The sequence below is a fragment of the Struthio camelus genome, chromosome 2 (genome assembly GCF_040807025.1).
Source record: "Struthio camelus isolate bStrCam1 chromosome 2, bStrCam1.hap1, whole genome shotgun sequence".
Lineage (NCBI taxonomy): Eukaryota > Metazoa > Chordata > Aves > Struthioniformes > Struthionidae > Struthio > Struthio camelus.
This window is the reverse complement of record NC_090943.1, coordinates 106,644,731-106,661,476: the sequence shown is the minus strand read 5'-3', so window position 1 is coordinate 106,661,476 and position 16,746 is coordinate 106,644,731. Positions and strand designations below refer to the sequence as shown.

The following is a 16,746-nucleotide window of genomic DNA, read 5'->3' as shown; positions in this document are numbered from 1 at the left end:
CATTAGAAACATAAAATCTTTGTTCTAAAGATCTTAGCCTGTAGAGGAATAAATTTGATATGGAAACAATTTCTTATTGTTAGATTTTAAGCTCAAGCATCTTTTTTAGCTACACTTTTCTTAGTGGTTCAGAAAAATATAGTAGTAGTTGTTTTTAAAAGCTGTATTTATTTTAAAGAAAGGGTCTTCGTGTAATGATGTAATTTTTTTTTGTTCTACCCATTTACATTTAGGTGCACAGGACATCTCTCAAGTCATGACCTCACAGGGTGTGGTGTCCTCTTCAAATGGACAGCATGAGATAACACTGACCATAAATAATTCCAGTTTGAGTCAAGTTCTAGCTCATGCTACAGGTTCTACTACTACAAGCTCATCAGGAAGTCCTCAAGAAATCACTCTTACGATATCAGGTTGTTATTTTTAATGATCTTTAATACTACCAGCTCTCCAGTTTATAAGCTTGTCATACAGTAGCATTTGAGGATGTTTCCACTGCCCTCAGCTTTCCTTCAGTGTATTTTCAAATTTATCAGCCTTAAAAGATAAGAGTACCCAAATTTCTGCTTTTGAAAGCTGACTGTATTTGCTTTGAGGACGCATGTTAGGTTGGTTCCCTATTTTATTCATAGCCTTGATTGAACAGATATTTTGCTCAGTGGCAAAGCCAGTATAAGCAGTTCCTACTTCTTTGCTATACGTTCATTTGGGATAGTGCAATTCATGGATAATGCTGAGATGGGTACAAGTAGATCAGGGTAGGTGTTGGGGCTGAATCTGCTTAGTCTGCGTTTGCTTAAATGCCTGTGAAACCGTTATTCTAATACATGTTCTAATCATTCTTTGGGGGTGTATTATTCAGTATTTATAATTTGCAGTTAGTACTTTAGGTTTCTTTGACTAAATTGAGACCGACTTTTCTACTCTTTCTAGGAGACTGATATGTAGTATGAATAGCCTTCCACTTCCCTTGAAGATGTTATAATCTACCTCATTATTTCCTTAATAGATCCAGTAGTATATTTAGTGTTTGTCTTTCTATTCCTTTTATGTAAAGAGGCTTTTGTTGAGATCTCTCACAAGGGGCTACTGAAAACTAACTGGTCATTCAATAAGAGGCAATGAAATGTCTTGCAACAAAAAAACAAGGTAAAATACTGGAGTAAAACCAGCAGAGATTAAATATTCAGGTTTTGTCCTTTCTTCTGTTTTCCCTAAAAGTGTTAATGGTGATAGATACATTAATGATAAGAAAGGAGCATCTAAGTGGTGGAGTTAATCAGATTTGCAAATAAGATGAGACAAATCCTGAGAAGACTGTGAGATACTGTAGAAGCGCTTAATCACACTTCACGAGTGGGCGACAAAACAGTTGGTGGAAGTTGTACAGAAAATTAAAAGTGAATTAGTTTGGTATAGAGAAAGTTGTATGCTTCTGATGTTTAAATTTGGTTTCGTTATAGGAAAGAAGTGATAAGCATGATGGACAGCTTGGTACTACCTTAGAAGAAGTTATATTAAAAAGTAAACAGTGTTTGAATGCATGAAGAGATGAAGCTGAATAAGAAGGAAAAATAAGATTGTGTTTATAAGCCAAGATTTCCCAACTGTGGCAGCTCCTGAGTTTAGATCTGGGTAGTAGGACTCCCCAGCATCATTCCTGTAACAGTAGCCTTCTGTGTCTCTCCCTGCATCTTAAAGTTATGAGCTGCCAAGTATGGTCACTTCTGCTTGAGGCAGAGGGGCTGCTGCAGCCTGATTTGGCTGAGAGCTCTATGAGCAGGCAGAGTTTGGTTGCTTCGTATGAAAAAAAAATAGTGCACTGAATGATGGAATCGAAGTACTGAAAGAAGAAGAAACAGGGTGAGAGTGCATACTGGAAGTGTAGAGCTGCTCTAGAACTTAAGATAATCCAGGGAAAGATTTTTTGATCTATGCTTCAGGATTCACCTTTCCAATTTTTAAAAATAATAGAAAGGTGAATAATAGACAGATATGTTGCACTGACCCATTGCCAGTAGCCCATAGCATTGTAGTGGCTCTTTCTAGATGTTGCACAAAGAGCACACGCTCTCCAATTAGGCCAAAATATTCAGAAATTTAAAAAAAAGGGGGAAGGAAGAAGCTGTTGTGGAGAAAATGTTTCACTTTTTCAGCATAAAGGTGATGAAACTACAATCACCTTTCCTCTGCTATTTATTGTTTGGGTTCAAAACTGTATAAATCTTAAAAACTGTAAGTATCTGCTGTAATACAAAGAAATTCTACATAGAAATATCAACTCCAAATCTGAATTCATTGTTTCTTGGAGGTTTCTTAACTTCAGTACTTTCAACTTATTTTCAATATAAAACTCTGAAACTCTTTCACCAGGTACCTAATTTGACTAGCTTGCTTATGTTACATGCTGGAAACTTTATTGCAACATGCTTAGTGTTTTTAAATGTGATAACAGCAACGTTCGGGTTAAGATGTCAAGGTCCCTTACCTGTGTTTCTCTAGACGAGCTTGGGTATGCATATTCTCTCATCCAAAGAAAATGGAATAGAGCTGTCCAACAAGATTAAATCTGCTTTCATTTTCTGTATGTTCTATATCTGTTGACTATTCCACAGAATTCACCATGTGAAGTGTTGCTTTTCCAAAAGAAGACACATTCAATGCAACCCATTATCTGTATAGTAGATATAAAAACTAGACGTAAAATATAAAAAAATGCATTTTAACCATTAACCTTTAGTTCATTAGATTTTATAGTTCCATGAAGTCGATGCCTTCAATCTAACTAACTGAGATCAATATTTGTCTAAATATTAAGTGTAAGCTTTTATCTATGCATTAGTGTCTAAATATTCATAATTACATCTGTATTAAAAACTTGTCTGTCCTTTCCATAAAAGTCTGCATGTACAGAAACCAATTTTTTATTTTGATTACATTTGCTACTTTTATCATTTGTTTATTCTGCTGCAGTACTTAGAAATATAACGTTGAGACTTTTCCAGATATAAAGAGGACTAATTTCTTTTTAGGCCAAGATCTTATTCAGCATAATTCTGGAAGTAGTGATCTGAATGGCAGCTTAAGGCTGACAGCCCCAGCAATCAACAGTCAGACTACAGGTGCTACGTTAACTATAAGCAATGACCAGCTTCTTTCTCAGGGCACTTCACTAAACACTCCAGGTATGCATACAGTGATTATTCTAAGAAAAATAATTACATTTTGTTAAAAAGTAGATGTCAAGTCCACTAACTAAATAAGGAGTGGTATAATCTGGGGCATTATGATTATGGTACTAAATGGCTTTATATTTTTTCTCACTGGCCTTAAACTCTCTTTTGCACAGTTTAAATGTTCTTTTAGAACAGGCTAAGAAAAGAGTAAAAAGGAGAACGCATGTCTACAGCTAGAACTTTGAGGCTTTATAGGAATATTGTAGGACTATTTCTGTAAATTGCAGGGTTAGAAAATCTGGTCTGTTGCAGATGGATACTTTTTTATATCAAATTTCCTCTAGTACTGAAGTCATATGAGATTACATCTCATATATATTTCTATGTGTATATATAAGTGCAGCAATGTTTACACTAATATTTTGATCTGTTGGTCTATTCACGATTTGTTAACTAAATCATTTTCTTCACCGTTTTTTAGTGAATATGCTTACTTATTTCTTTATCTTCCTTTTCCCTTTGTTTCCTTTTCTAGCTGCCTTTAGTGCATATATACATTTGTAAAGCAAATCAGCTTCAGTGTGAGACTTGAAAGATACCTACTCCAGAATATTCAGTAGAATTTGGAGGTTAAGACATGCTCTTGCTTAATGAATTAGCAAATGAAGTAGTCTAAATAAACAGTTCTGGGTTGTACTTTCTAATGAGAGCCTCTACTCACAGGTTGTAGAATCTTAACTATTATAAAATACCTGTGGTGTGTATGTACATATATATACAATTTTTCCCTCTAGTATAGATTATCAGCCATTTTTAAGGGGGTAAGGGCTGCTGTGTTTTCAAAATCTGTTTTTTATACCTTAAAACCCATTTTATTAATGGGCTATGGGACATTTTATTGAGAATTGTGAAAGCAATCAGACTATGTAACACGTAACTTGAAATTTCTTCAGATATTCTTTTGGCAATGAATCATACCACACATACCATCTTACAAAGTTGTGACTTTGCAATATGTTATCTATTAAGCTACATTAGGAAGAGAGTAATTTTTCTCATCTGACTTCTCTCGTGATTTTGATAGATTTTTAGCTGTTGAATTATTTATTTGCTACCAAATCGTAAAGCTGTAGCAAAAAAAAGAAATGATTAAGCTCAATTAAGGTCTGCAGTGAGAGTTTATGTATATAACAGATTTTTATTTTATTTTTTTTAATATTCTGCATATTTTCCAGAACTTAATACAACAGGTGGAACAAACCTTCCTTCAACACCGCCCATATCTCAGTCCACAGTTGCTGCCCCAAATTTAGTAATGTCTCCATCAGGAGTTGGAGGAGATGGTAGTGTGACCTTGACTCTTGCTGACACTCAGGGAATGTTGTCCGGTGGTCTTGATGCAGTTACACTTAATATTACTTCACAGGTCAGTCTGTTTATGACAAAGGAATGCTCTTCTGAACTGACAGATAAACTAAAATTGCTGTCTTAGAGGGCAGGAATTTGAGATTTTGGTTAGGAAGTAGTTTGTCCTGTAAATACATAACATTTGAAAATTCAGTAACTTTTCCTTCTTTCTACCAACAGAGTGAGCATACTGGCATCTAGGAAAATAAACTATTTAAATGGAACTGCGATTAAATGTTGCAGTTTTTTGCATTGAATGTGGTAGTTCTACCATCTCAAAAAAACTGTCAGTTTTCATGATGAACTGCTTGTATGTATTGCTAATACAATTAAGTCTTTAAAAAAAGAAAGCTTAATTAATTCAAGACCCTTTCAAAAATACTGGAGATAATTTCTTCTCACTGTAGTTGTCATGATTTTCCTTTGTTAAGTGAAAAGGGAGGCTAGCAGTGAATGCTTGTTGTGAGTACTCTTGGTTCACTTCTTACCTAAATCACAGAGCTTCTAGATTTTACTTTCTCGAGGACTGGAACAAATTATATAGTGAAAATTATTTTAGAAATGTTAGTAGCGAATCTATCATGTGTTCAGATGGGGTGATTGAGGGATAAATAATGAGAGAGAGAGGAAAAAAAAAAAAGCTAACTGTTGCCAATCAATTATTTACTTCAATATGTACTTTAATATTTTATGTATTTTTTTTTTCTTCTGGTTAAACTGTGGTTCTGCCTTTCATTCAATACTGCTGTGAGTGACAGAGGAAAACAAAGTGGTATATGAATCATTACTTTATGAATTTTCTTACTGGGCAAAGTTGTAAAGGCCAGTTTCTCTTTCCTCAGTTTTCTAAAGATTTGGACTTCGATCATATAGTCCTGTGTTGAAGGGCAGTTAAAAACAATTTTAATTGATCCGAGGCGAATGAGTAAATCTGTGATGGTAGGCACATTATGGAGACCTTGATATAGAACCTTCCTTGAGAATCTTACTCCTGGAAACCTAAGTAAGATCACTCTTTCCACCTTGAGAATGCCGGTGTGTACTTCAACAGTATTCAGCAATATTGTTCAGTTTTTCCAAATTTAATGGGTAATCTGGTAAATTTCTCTTCCTGCTTGTGAACATATGAACTCAAGAGCAATTGCAAAAGTTGCTTTCACAGGAATTAACAGGAAAGAATTTAAATTAACGGTCTTAAACAAAAGTTAGGATTATTAGAAGTTACGTAAGATAGTGCTATATGGCTGATCATCTCACCAAGTGCCTTCAGCATTAGGTTTATTTTCTCGTAACTTAAGAATTTTTGTGGTGTCGTCAAGAGCCAAAGGTATGCTGGCAAATCAAATGTATAGAGAAGGGATAAAACAAAGGTAATAACTACATAATGGTAAAAGAATATCTAGTGCAATTGTAGGGTCACATGCGATTGACATTTCCAAGTGGATTTGACATTTGAAAATTTGTGCTGTATTCCTCCGGTTTCTTGGCTGAACCAGGTTTACATTAATTTTACTTACTTTTTGGCCTATATTAAAATGTGTACATATGTGTAAATGAAAGACTATTTGTCTAGTGTATGGTGTGATTAAGCATGCTGAAGCAAAGACTTAAAGGTGATTATATTCTTCTCTCTCTGCAGTATTACTCTGAGGGGGAAAAATACTTACTAAACAGTTATTGTAACACATTTTTAATTTCTGACATCACAGAGTAACAAAAGTAATCTCAGACTTTGTGATAGTTTAAGCAATGTGAGTTTGGCAGAGTTGAATTTTTTTAATAAGACATTGAGCTTAGCGTTAAATCTAATAAAGACTAAATTCATTGTGTTAGGCACTATCCAAACAGAGAAAATATCAGCTAAGGAGGCAAAGATTAGTAGGGAAGGCTGAAACATTCAGCAGTTCACAGAAAGCTGGGAAAAATTAATCAGGACTGACTCTCTAGTCTTACAGACTTTCAATTGTTGTTAAATTGCTTTAATTGCTTAAATTGCTGGCTTGAAAAATGGAAGGGGAAAGGGGAAGAAAACAGTAGCACTGCTTCAAATAAGATTCTGGAATAGGGTTGTTTTTTTTTTTAAAGTAGATTTGAGTCATAAAAATAACTTGCCTGACTGCAGTTAACTGTTTAAGTATAGTAGTTCTTTTCTCTCCCCCTGCTCTTCTCCTTTGACAGGGTCAGCAGTTCCCTGCTATACTCACAGATTCCAGTCTCACTAGCCAAAGTGGGTCAGGCTCACAGCAAGTCATACTGGTGAGCCATACACCCCATTCAGCATCTGCAAGCTCTGATGAAATAACATACCAGGTAGATAAAATTTGTTTCTATATCTCTTGGACAGAAACGATGTTCTGTAATCAAAATACTAAAACGATTCCTCAATATCCTGAAGCAGGAAGGCTGATGTGATTTCCAAATAAGTTTATTGGGAGGACATTCATTGTGACTTCCTAATTATGATTCTCTAAGTTTTGAGCTAAAAAAAGCTCTTTTTCATATGCAAAAAAAAAAAAAAGAAATAAGTAGTGTGCGTCTCAAATTACAGCACCATGCTCTGAACGCAGAGTTCTCTAAAAATTTGCTAGTAAATTTTTGGTTAGGTAATAAAAATACATTAAACTGAGAGGTTTGGAAAATATTAGTACCCGTTGCTACACCTTTTCTAGTCTCTTTATTTTAACTAAGCTGCTTCAACAATGGGATAACATGAATGCTTTTCAGCTTCTTCTAGATTTGAATTTTAATTGAATCTTTTACAAATACAAAGTGTTAGAAAGGCCAGCAGTAGCAGTATTTGTGAAGCGAAGGAAAGAATTAGTTAAAAATTAGTTTTATATGATCTGGGCCCTTTTTTGGGAAAATGTCACTTCCTTCAAATACCCTAATTGTTTAAAAAACAAACCAAAAACCCCTAAGCATTAAACTCTACGCCTGTGAAGTTTTTGTTCAATTTTAGTACTTCTGAAACTTTATATTTTGGCAGCTCAGAGCTTTACTTCCTTGTGAAAATAGAGTCCTTGATGGTGAAATTAAACAGAAAATACTTCTGTAATACTGTAGAAAACTTATGAAAATCAGATAAATATTTCAACCAAAGAAGAAAATATTTTTATTTTTGAATTTTGTTTGGGAGAAAACAGAGCCACCTGAGATGTTCAGCAATATAAAACAGTATAGGAAGAATACTATACATTCAAACACATTCTATTTTTCAGACATAAATGACTGTTGATCATAGTTATTCTGATATTTCTGTTTTTTTTAGATATGTACACTTGATCATTCTTGAGCAATGAAATAGAATTCTGTATTTACTTACAATTTGATTTTCCTGTTTGTGTTAGCAAGTTGGTTGCAAGTACTCTCCAAACCCTGGTCAAGTTGGGGTAGATTTTGGAAAATAAACCACCATTGGGTATGCCTACGTAATTATTTGACTATGTTTAAATTGTTATAGGTGACAGAGGTTTCTCCTAGTGTGACTAAAAGCAGTCAAGCAGAAAAAGAAGGTCGTGTGCACCAGTGTTTTGAGTGTAATCAGACCTTTTCTTCCGCCACTCTGTTGATGCACCATAGTAAAGAAGTCCATGGCAAAGAGAGAATACACGTTTGCCATGTCTGCAATAAAGCGTTTAAACGGGCGACACATCTCAAGGTATCTGGTAATAACAGATGATTAACGTTAACTCATTTTTGTGTTTTGGACTTCTTGCCATGTTATTGAAGGACACTTGTCATGCCTTTAACTTCTTAGTGTGTGAAATACACATCTGGGGGAGGGAGTCTTAAGTGATAGTATGTATACAGACAGAGAACTTATTTTTGGAGCATAGAGGAGATTTTAATGCACATATTAACTACAGAATGAAAAATATGAATCACTAACATGCAAAATAGTAATGTCAGAAGAGGAGTTCATTTATTTATTTATTTGTGGCGTCACTGCCAATCCTGATTTGCAGAAATGCTCTTAGAGTCATCAGAAGCTTCTTGCTTTGCACTCCATTTGATTTTTAGATTCTCTGTCCTATGGGTACAAGAGGCACCTGCAGAGAAAGCATTTGTTTTAAAATATCTTTGTATTATTGCTGTTGTCTAGTGCTATTTTCTCTCTAGTTTTCTGTAGATTATGAACAACCTGATAATAAGTCTTTTCAAAAAATTCAGTGGTGTTTTTAAGTTTTTAATTACGATTATAGAATGTTTTTTTCCTATTAAAAATATTGGGCCATATGTAGTAGACTATTGGTCTATCCAGGCGAGTATCCTATCTCTGAGAGATGCTAAACGCCAGTGCCTGGAGAAGAACTTCAGTAAAAGAGCAAGTATTTAATATATCTTCCCTAGATTTCTTCCATCTTCCCAGAAATTACAGGAGGGAATTTCGGGAAGCAGAGGTGGTATTTTTATATCTAGTAGCTCTTAGGAGAGCTTTTCAGTAGATTTCCCTTTACTTTTGTATCATATTTTAAGGAAATAAACCCCGTTTATGAAGATCATCACATTGACAGTGATCATGTCTGTCAACCAGGTAATTGTTTCTTGGGGAAACTGTCGCAAAACTAGGTGCTGTGAAACTCAGTACTTCTCGTTCAGTAGGAATTTTCCAGCAAAAATTTTGAAATACACTATTGATAATTTCAATAGTTTCAAGATTTCCTTGAGTAATAATTGGCAAAAGAACGGGTATCAACCTGTTAAACATGTTTTCTTAGAACGAATCTTGCATTTCTATGTAATTAAACCTTTGAACCTTTCATAACTTTCTCTGCAAAAGTGAGATTCAAATAAAATCTGTAGTTCAGCTCAGAAATAACATGGAAAAGAACTCCTTGTTAGATGAATTTAGAGGGATGATAGAAAAACACTGAGATTGGAAAGTTGACTTCCTAGTTGGATGTTCTCTGATATGAAAAAGTCTTATGTGCTTTCTTTGGGATACTTCTTGAAACCACAGCTTTGTATTAGGAAGTGCTTCCTGCTTGGTGTACTGGGCCATTTTTTATCATCAGATCCAAAGACATTAGCATTTGCCAAAGATGGCATTTTGTTTGTTCCTTAGGAAGGAGAATAATGTTGTACAATATATTCAAAAATTGGAGAGTGAAACTCACCAGCTGAAGAGCAAGTTGCAACAGTTTCTTTTTCTTTATGTGCACAAATACAAACTAGCAGAGTGAACTTAGCTAAGTCTTGGGGCATTTCATCACAAGATTTGGCAGAATTTCATACACTTTGTTACAGCTGATCCTCTAGAAGCACCGTTAATCTTTTCCAGCCAGCTTATTCACTCCAATTAATGGCTTTTTCATTAAGATGTTCCAGAACAGCAGCCGTGAGCAGCCTTTAATAGGAAGTTTTACAAAGATTAATGAAACCGTGGCCTTGGGAGAGGTTCAGTGTTGAATGATCTGTTATTCAGGGAGTTGCATACCAATACATGAGCTGAGGATAAAGGGCTCCTTCAGAAAGGAAATTACTTATTCTTATTTCTAATTAGATATTGGTAATTTGGGATCCTGAGATACTTCCTGACTGAAAATTATGAGAATGACGCAAATAAGCTTATACAACTTAATACAAGCAATTGAAGCAATACTAAGTATGTGTCCAGAGTGGTGCTTGCACTTTAGAGCAGTGTATTCCCCTGCATTATTTTCAATAGCATAGGTCTCATGGGAAAAGCTTGAGGATGGCAGATGAGTGACTTGAGCTTGAGCTTGACTGGCAGATGAGTGGAGCAGAACTACATCAAATTTTTTCTTCAAAAAGGTGAGAGAAAGTTAGCTCACCTGTTTACTTTCAAGTTCAAAACAAAAATTTTTCTATGGCAGGCAGAAACATGCAGCGAGCTTCAGATACTTTCTGCAGCAGATCTTAACCTGCTTCCAGCATTTTTGATGCTTCAGAAAGTAATGGAGAAGATAAAAACGGGATGTCGTCTTCACCTGCAACTAAGTTCTGGTTTATGGATCTCCTGTGATTTTTCTGAGAGGACAGTTTATTATCCCCCCTATAAACCTTCTTGGTGATTTTTCCAGTGAAAACAAATTCTGCAAGCACAGTTTGCTTTACTGCATGGAGTGCAGAGTAGGACCTTATTAGACATCAAGAAGGCTTACTGTTCAGGTGCACAAAAGATTTTATTAAAGACTAAGAAATAATATCAACACATTTGAGAAAATAGGGAAGCACTCACAGTACTGTTCTGCATACTGTTCTTGATTAGAATTTTTTTAACTGAATCGTATTTATATTATTTTCTTTCTTTAATTAGCTGGATTTAATCTCGATATTAATAAACAAATCAATACTGCTCTAGTTAAAATAAAAAGGTTAATACTTAACATAAGATACTCCCTTTAAATTTACTAAACCTTTTTTGGATCCAGCATTTGTGAATTAAAGCATTTAAGTTAGAATTGCTAATAATATGTCCTAATAAAGATAAAATGTTATATACCCTCATCCTTCTTCCTTGCTTTTAAGGTATTAATTCAGCCGTTCATTTTGAAGTGCTTCCATTTGCACTTTGATGTGCAGCTGTGTGTGTTCTCACAGTTCTCTTTTTGAGGCCTGTGCAGTTTTATAATGATACTTGTTCAGGTGCCGAGCATGAATACATATGCATCTGTAGAGATGATACTATGGAGGGGAGGAAAAAAGTCCCGTTTTAAGTTGAGATGCACATTTGCCCAAAATCTATTTGTGTATGAACTTTCAAAGAGTTGTGGTTTTGATGTAATGTTTTTTTATTTTATCTCAGATAGTTTGTGAAGGACTAACGTATGCAAAAAAGTAATGCATACGCTTATTGACAAGAGGTTTTCAGAAATGTGAGGTTACTGATACTTCAGCCTTACAAAGAGATAATTTACAAAAACAGTATTTCTCACTTAAAAAAAATGCAAGCCTCCATCTTCCTGCTGCTTGTCTGTTGATGACTAAGATGCTCTGCTTCTGTCTTAAAAATGTGAATGTTTTTGTATGTTAAACACTGAAGTCTTTTGAAATGATCCGAAATGTATCTTTTCCCATACTGGTTTAGGAACACATGCAGACCCACCAGGCTGGACCTTCACTGAGTTCCCAGAAGCCTAGAGTGTTTAAGTGTGATACTTGTGAAAAAGCTTTTGCTAAACCAAGTCAGCTGGAGAGACATAGTCGCATTCACACAGGTAATGCCCAGAAAGGATTTTGTCTTATAAGATTTTTGTCATGAGTATGTGGATGTTCTATTTGAAATGCTCGTTCAAGGATTCAGGTAACTGCATTAAAATACCAACTTTGGCTGCGTATTTTGGGACTGGCTGTAGTGCAATAGTGACAGGAATGCTTGAGCTTGTACTTATTAAGTCACTGAAACAGATTAATAAAAGCACATTGTAAATCATTGTTTAAAGTGATTTAAAGAAAATATATTTGATTTTTTTCAAGCATATAGGAGAGTGTGCAAATGACTGCGTGAGTTTAGTGGTTTAAAGAAGGGACAATCTTGACTGCTGATATTGACTGCTACTTGTGATGTTACATTGTTATTAAGCTATTTTTCAGTTTATCTAGTTGCAATGCTAGTGCTTTTAATTTGTTGTGTTCTTTTGTGCTTTATTATTTTCCACAGTTCTTACTCTATAAGAACTGTACTGTCTTCTCCAAGGGAGCACTCATTTTTGTTAAGTGTCCTTTCAGCTTGCAGCTTTTGGCCTACTGCAAAGAAAAGGCTGTACATACTACAGCTCAACTGCCTTCATCTTCACCTTCTGCATCTTAAGAACAGATGGTTGAAATTAAAAGGTTGATACTTACCATAAGATACTCCCTTTAAATTTAGTAATGTTTGTTGCTAAATTCACTAAAAAAAAATGCTAAATTTGTTCTTAAGAACGCAAGTGCTGACTCTAGGAGCTAGTTCTCTGAAACAACTTCTTTCTGTACCACTGTTACCAATCAAAAGCTTTCATGGATACTAGAATTAAAAAGGAATGGGAGAGTTACAGATTTCTCTTCTAATCTTAAAGGGACCAAGAAATTAGACAGGATGTACTCTAGCAAAAGTAGGTTCCCAGAAGTGGATAATTCTTTCCTTCAGTGAGTCAGCCAGCGTTTTCTGGTTCCCCAAAATCATCTTCTGATGTCTAGCTACTGGCTGATGTTCATGCATCTAAAACAAAGTTCCCAATTTCCTTTAAGCTATTCTGTTAACCTTGTCATTTTTTCTGTGGTTAGCATCTCTTGCCTGTCTTGTGGGGTATAATCTCAATTTCATCTTTGACTAGATCTTCACTTCGCATCCTCAGATTCAGTCTTGCAGTTTTTAGTATTGCATCTCTGAATCTGTCTCTGTGTTTTCTTGCTGGCTTTTGCAATATCCTGTGAGATTTGCAAAGAAATGATTTACCAGAAAGAAGGAAGAACTGGAGAAGAATTACTCAAAGGGTTCCAGATGTTTGTGTAGGAATTACATCATGCAGCCTACTGTGGGTTTTCTTGCTTTGTTACAGTGAAATGAATGTGGCCCATTTCAGTTTCCTAATTTCAGCACATAATCCATATGCTGTCAAAGGTAAAACAGCAGCAATTTACACAAGTGTATGAGCTTTGACACGTATTAAGGTTTGTTGGGCAACTGAGAGCCAGGGAGGTTGCAGGTGCTGGTCCTGTCGTTTCACATGTTATTCAGCTGCTGATTAGATTTCTTCGACAGGAAAGCATAGGAGGATGGATACAGGGTTCATAAACTTAATGAGTGTATGGACTGAATCCTTTTGCTAAGGAAGTCCTGAGATTTGGGAATCCTGAGAGCAGATTAGAGATGTTGCAATGGGGAGGATAAGGGAAATACAAAGGAGATGAGGAAGATGGGTGAGTACTGAGCTGGGAAGGGGTGGAATCCTTATGTATCAGGTTGCAAAAATACTGCAGTGGGGGTGGGATATAGTGGTTAGGTCAGCTGGAGTGTGTTTTAACAAAAGGGAAGTTTTCAATGCAAGTATAATGGGCTAGACTTTAATATTAGTGGGCTTGATCATCCAATTATAGTAAAACTTCTGGTAGGTAAGCAGTAACTCTTGGTCAAGGTGACAGGTATTTGCAGCAGTTCATCAGCAGGGAGCATAATTCATCACTGATCAACTGCTGCCAGTTGGAATTGCCGTACTACAGGTAATGTATAATCCATATATTATAAGAGGTGCTTGCAGCAACGAATGGAAGGTGATTTCTTATCTGTGGGGAGCTAACCTTTGATCTGGCACAGTTTTTCTCACGTTTTAGGGGTCTCTGTTAAGCCTATGTGTACTAGCTGATGGTGAGACTGCTTACAGGCCTTCTCCCTTCCCAACAAGAGAATTTGCAGCTGTTGGTGAATGCTGATTGCTCTTTGGGAGAGTAAAAGTGAAGAAAGGGGGGACAGAGACCACAGTCTTTGTGGTGGCTGTGATAAAATAATCTGAATGTTCATTTCGAGGGGCAGGACAAAAGTGACAGAAGGTAAAATCCAAGAAGATTGAATGTCTTCCCTGATAATTTGTTAAATAATACAAGGTTTAGAAAAAGGCAGTTTTCTAGTTGGGAGTTCCACAGAATAATCTGAAAGTAGAGAAAAAGCCCAGTTCCCCACCTTCCCACTTTGTTTCTTGCTGCACGCTAGAATACACAGAGCTCTTCTTAGGGCAGGCTGTGAACAGAACAGAGTCGTTTTACTTATCTGTTTCTTGTAAACCTACACCATCACAGGAAAAATTATTTCTATTTTGGAATGACCTGTAATTTACTCAGTAAAGCCTCAGATATTTTTGGATTTATTGTACTTGAGTGCTGATGAGCCATGAATGTCTGCAAGCTGCAGGAATAAATGCTAAGTATTTGTATCAGGGCTACTCCCTTGAGATAAGGCTCTTCAAGTCTCTGCTCCCTTATGTTGTATATATGATATCTTGTATCTTGATGTTATCAAGTGTAGTTCTGACTAATCACTGGTTTATAATTTCCTATTTCTAAATTCATTTTTATATTATTGTTAACACCTGAAGTTGTTACAGCAGCAACTCCACCCACATGGTGGTTATTCTTTTGGAAGAGAAAGTTCTTTTAAAAATTCTTTAAGACCAGAACGTGCTGTGAATATGTGAATACGTGCTGTACAGAACTCTTTAGATAAGTGCCCTTACATAAGCTTTGGTAGGAAAGCCTCACTTAAATATAAACTGATTAGTTTTCCTAAAGGTACGATCCTTGTCTGTGAAAGAATGTTTGTGATGCCTATCTTGATCAAACGATTGTAAACAATTTATAGCAAGCAATACATACTGAAACAGTGGCCACAAGGAAAATGTGTTTCTCTGAATATTTCTAAATATCTTGTACATTCATATTCATCAATGAAGAGCAGTCTGGAAAAATGTTTCAGAAATGAGAGGGAAGCAGAGGCTTCCACTTCTACCCAAAAAGCCATTTGGTAATCCAAAGGGCTACTTATCCTAGCAGAGTAGAAAACCTGGAGTCAATCATATCTGAGGAAACTTAGATAAATTTTCCTTCAAGCCAGTGAAATTAGCATCAGTAAAAATTTTCTATGCCGAGGTTATAATTTCCAGTTCAAGACTCCCCTTTCCTTTCTGACCTATTCTCTAGTCTTATCCAAAAAAAAAAAAAAATTGAATGTTATGTTATGCACCCAGAAAACAGGTCAGCATTTTTCTGGAAAAGTTGATCTACCAGTAGAGGAACTTTGATTGAAAATAATTCATACCCACTAAATCACATATCAAAAGCAGGTGTGGCTTTGACCTTAATTTTGCCATGGCAATGAAGATTGTAATAATATAGAACTTCATTGCTCCAGTGATTTCCTTGAAGTGATTCTGACATGTAGTTGTTTTCAGAAGCTTTAGTGGAAATGCCATGCAGTGGTTACATTCCTGAATGAATTCATTGGAGTAGTCTTTCAAAAACCTTCCTCTCAGACCGTGTACCTTTGGTTTGCAGGTAAGTTACAAGCAATATTCTGCAAACCTTCTCAATTATCTTTCATAGTAAAAATATATTTAGAAGCTTTGTTTTCAAGATTGAAAGATGAATTTGCTTGATTGGTAGCTGAATTAATGCGTGATTTGAACAGTAATCATATCTTCTCCGCTTATTCACCACCCAAATCTGTCCTCCCTCTATATAATTTGACTTAGAGGTATAAGAATATCATTTGCTTCACAGTAACACACAGTAGCATAAGTGTTTCAGGTAGTCGTGGGGAAATGGCATTCTAACAGAATTACGTATACTTCTGTAACTTCTGTTATACTAATATACTTCAGTTAGGATGCTTCATGAGTTCTTTGAAATGAAGCAGTGAGAGCCATACTTTCATCCCTCCAGAAATCAGAGACCTCTATAGGAAGGGAAATAATGTCCTAACCCAAGAAAAACTGTCTGCTTTTCAAGTAGAAAAAAATAAAAGATGCCAAAAAGAGAAAAAGGAAAGTCTGAATTCACAGTACTGATTCTTGCTGTCCCAGAGACACTCTTGCATTTTAGTTAGCCAGGAAGTCCTATTTCATATTCGTAATGTCGGTTTCAGGTTGCGTCTGTGTGCAAAAGCTACGCTGCCCCTTTTCCTCATGAAAAGATCTTTTTCTTACATCTTTAGCTTGCCTTGTTTCCATTCAAGCAGATAATTTTGTTGAGGTAACAACAAAATTTGTTTTCTGACTGGGTTTTCACAGAAATCCTTAAATTCTACGTAGAGAAACTCCGTTCCTGCTTAGCAGGTATAATAACTATACTCAGTAGCAACAAGTGCAGACATAAGTGAGACAAGGTGAAACGTTTGCTTATTAGGGAGCTATTTTTTGCTTATTTTTTGTGCTGGAGACTTTTCTCCTTTTCCATTCATCCTGTTGTTTGGCTGATATTTACCACAATAAGAGCTTTTTCTGTTACTATTTGACCTGCAGTTCTAGTTAATTAATGCTCTACTTAGTTTCTAGTAATCAGCTTCTTGGGAAGTTCCTGTAGCTTAAGATGACCTTTTATTAATTACCTGAAAATTGGATTTAGCTTGGGAGCTATAATGCATGTGGAGATATTAACATATCGGTAATGAGGGAAGAGAGAAATTACTCCTTTAAAGAAAATTGTGGAAAAGTATTTATGCTCCTTCTTA

At 35.6% G+C, this 16,746-nt stretch overlaps 1 protein-coding gene across 7 annotated transcripts in view; it reads left to right on the top strand.

The window, feature by feature from the left end:
* Nucleotides 1-16,746, top strand: part of ZNF236 (zinc finger protein 236) — an 82,873-nt gene that overhangs the window by 64,087 nt on the left and 2,040 nt on the right. For 4 of the 7 annotated variants that reach the window (XM_068932015.1, XM_068932014.1, XM_068932013.1 and 1 more), the window contains exons 26-31: nt 234-413; nt 3,033-3,185; nt 4,412-4,602; nt 6,762-6,893; nt 8,044-8,241; nt 11,635-11,764. In XM_068932015.1, the coding sequence (XP_068788116.1) occupies nt 234-413; nt 3,033-3,185; nt 4,412-4,602; nt 6,762-6,893; nt 8,044-8,241; nt 11,635-11,764 (984 nt within the window). Of the gene's footprint in view, nt 1-233; nt 414-3,032; nt 3,186-4,411; nt 4,603-6,761; nt 6,894-8,043; nt 8,249-10,251; nt 10,272-11,634; nt 11,765-16,746 lie in introns of those variants that run through there. The other 3 variants (XR_011139104.1, XM_068932018.1, XM_068932016.1) reach the window with 3 other exon arrangements.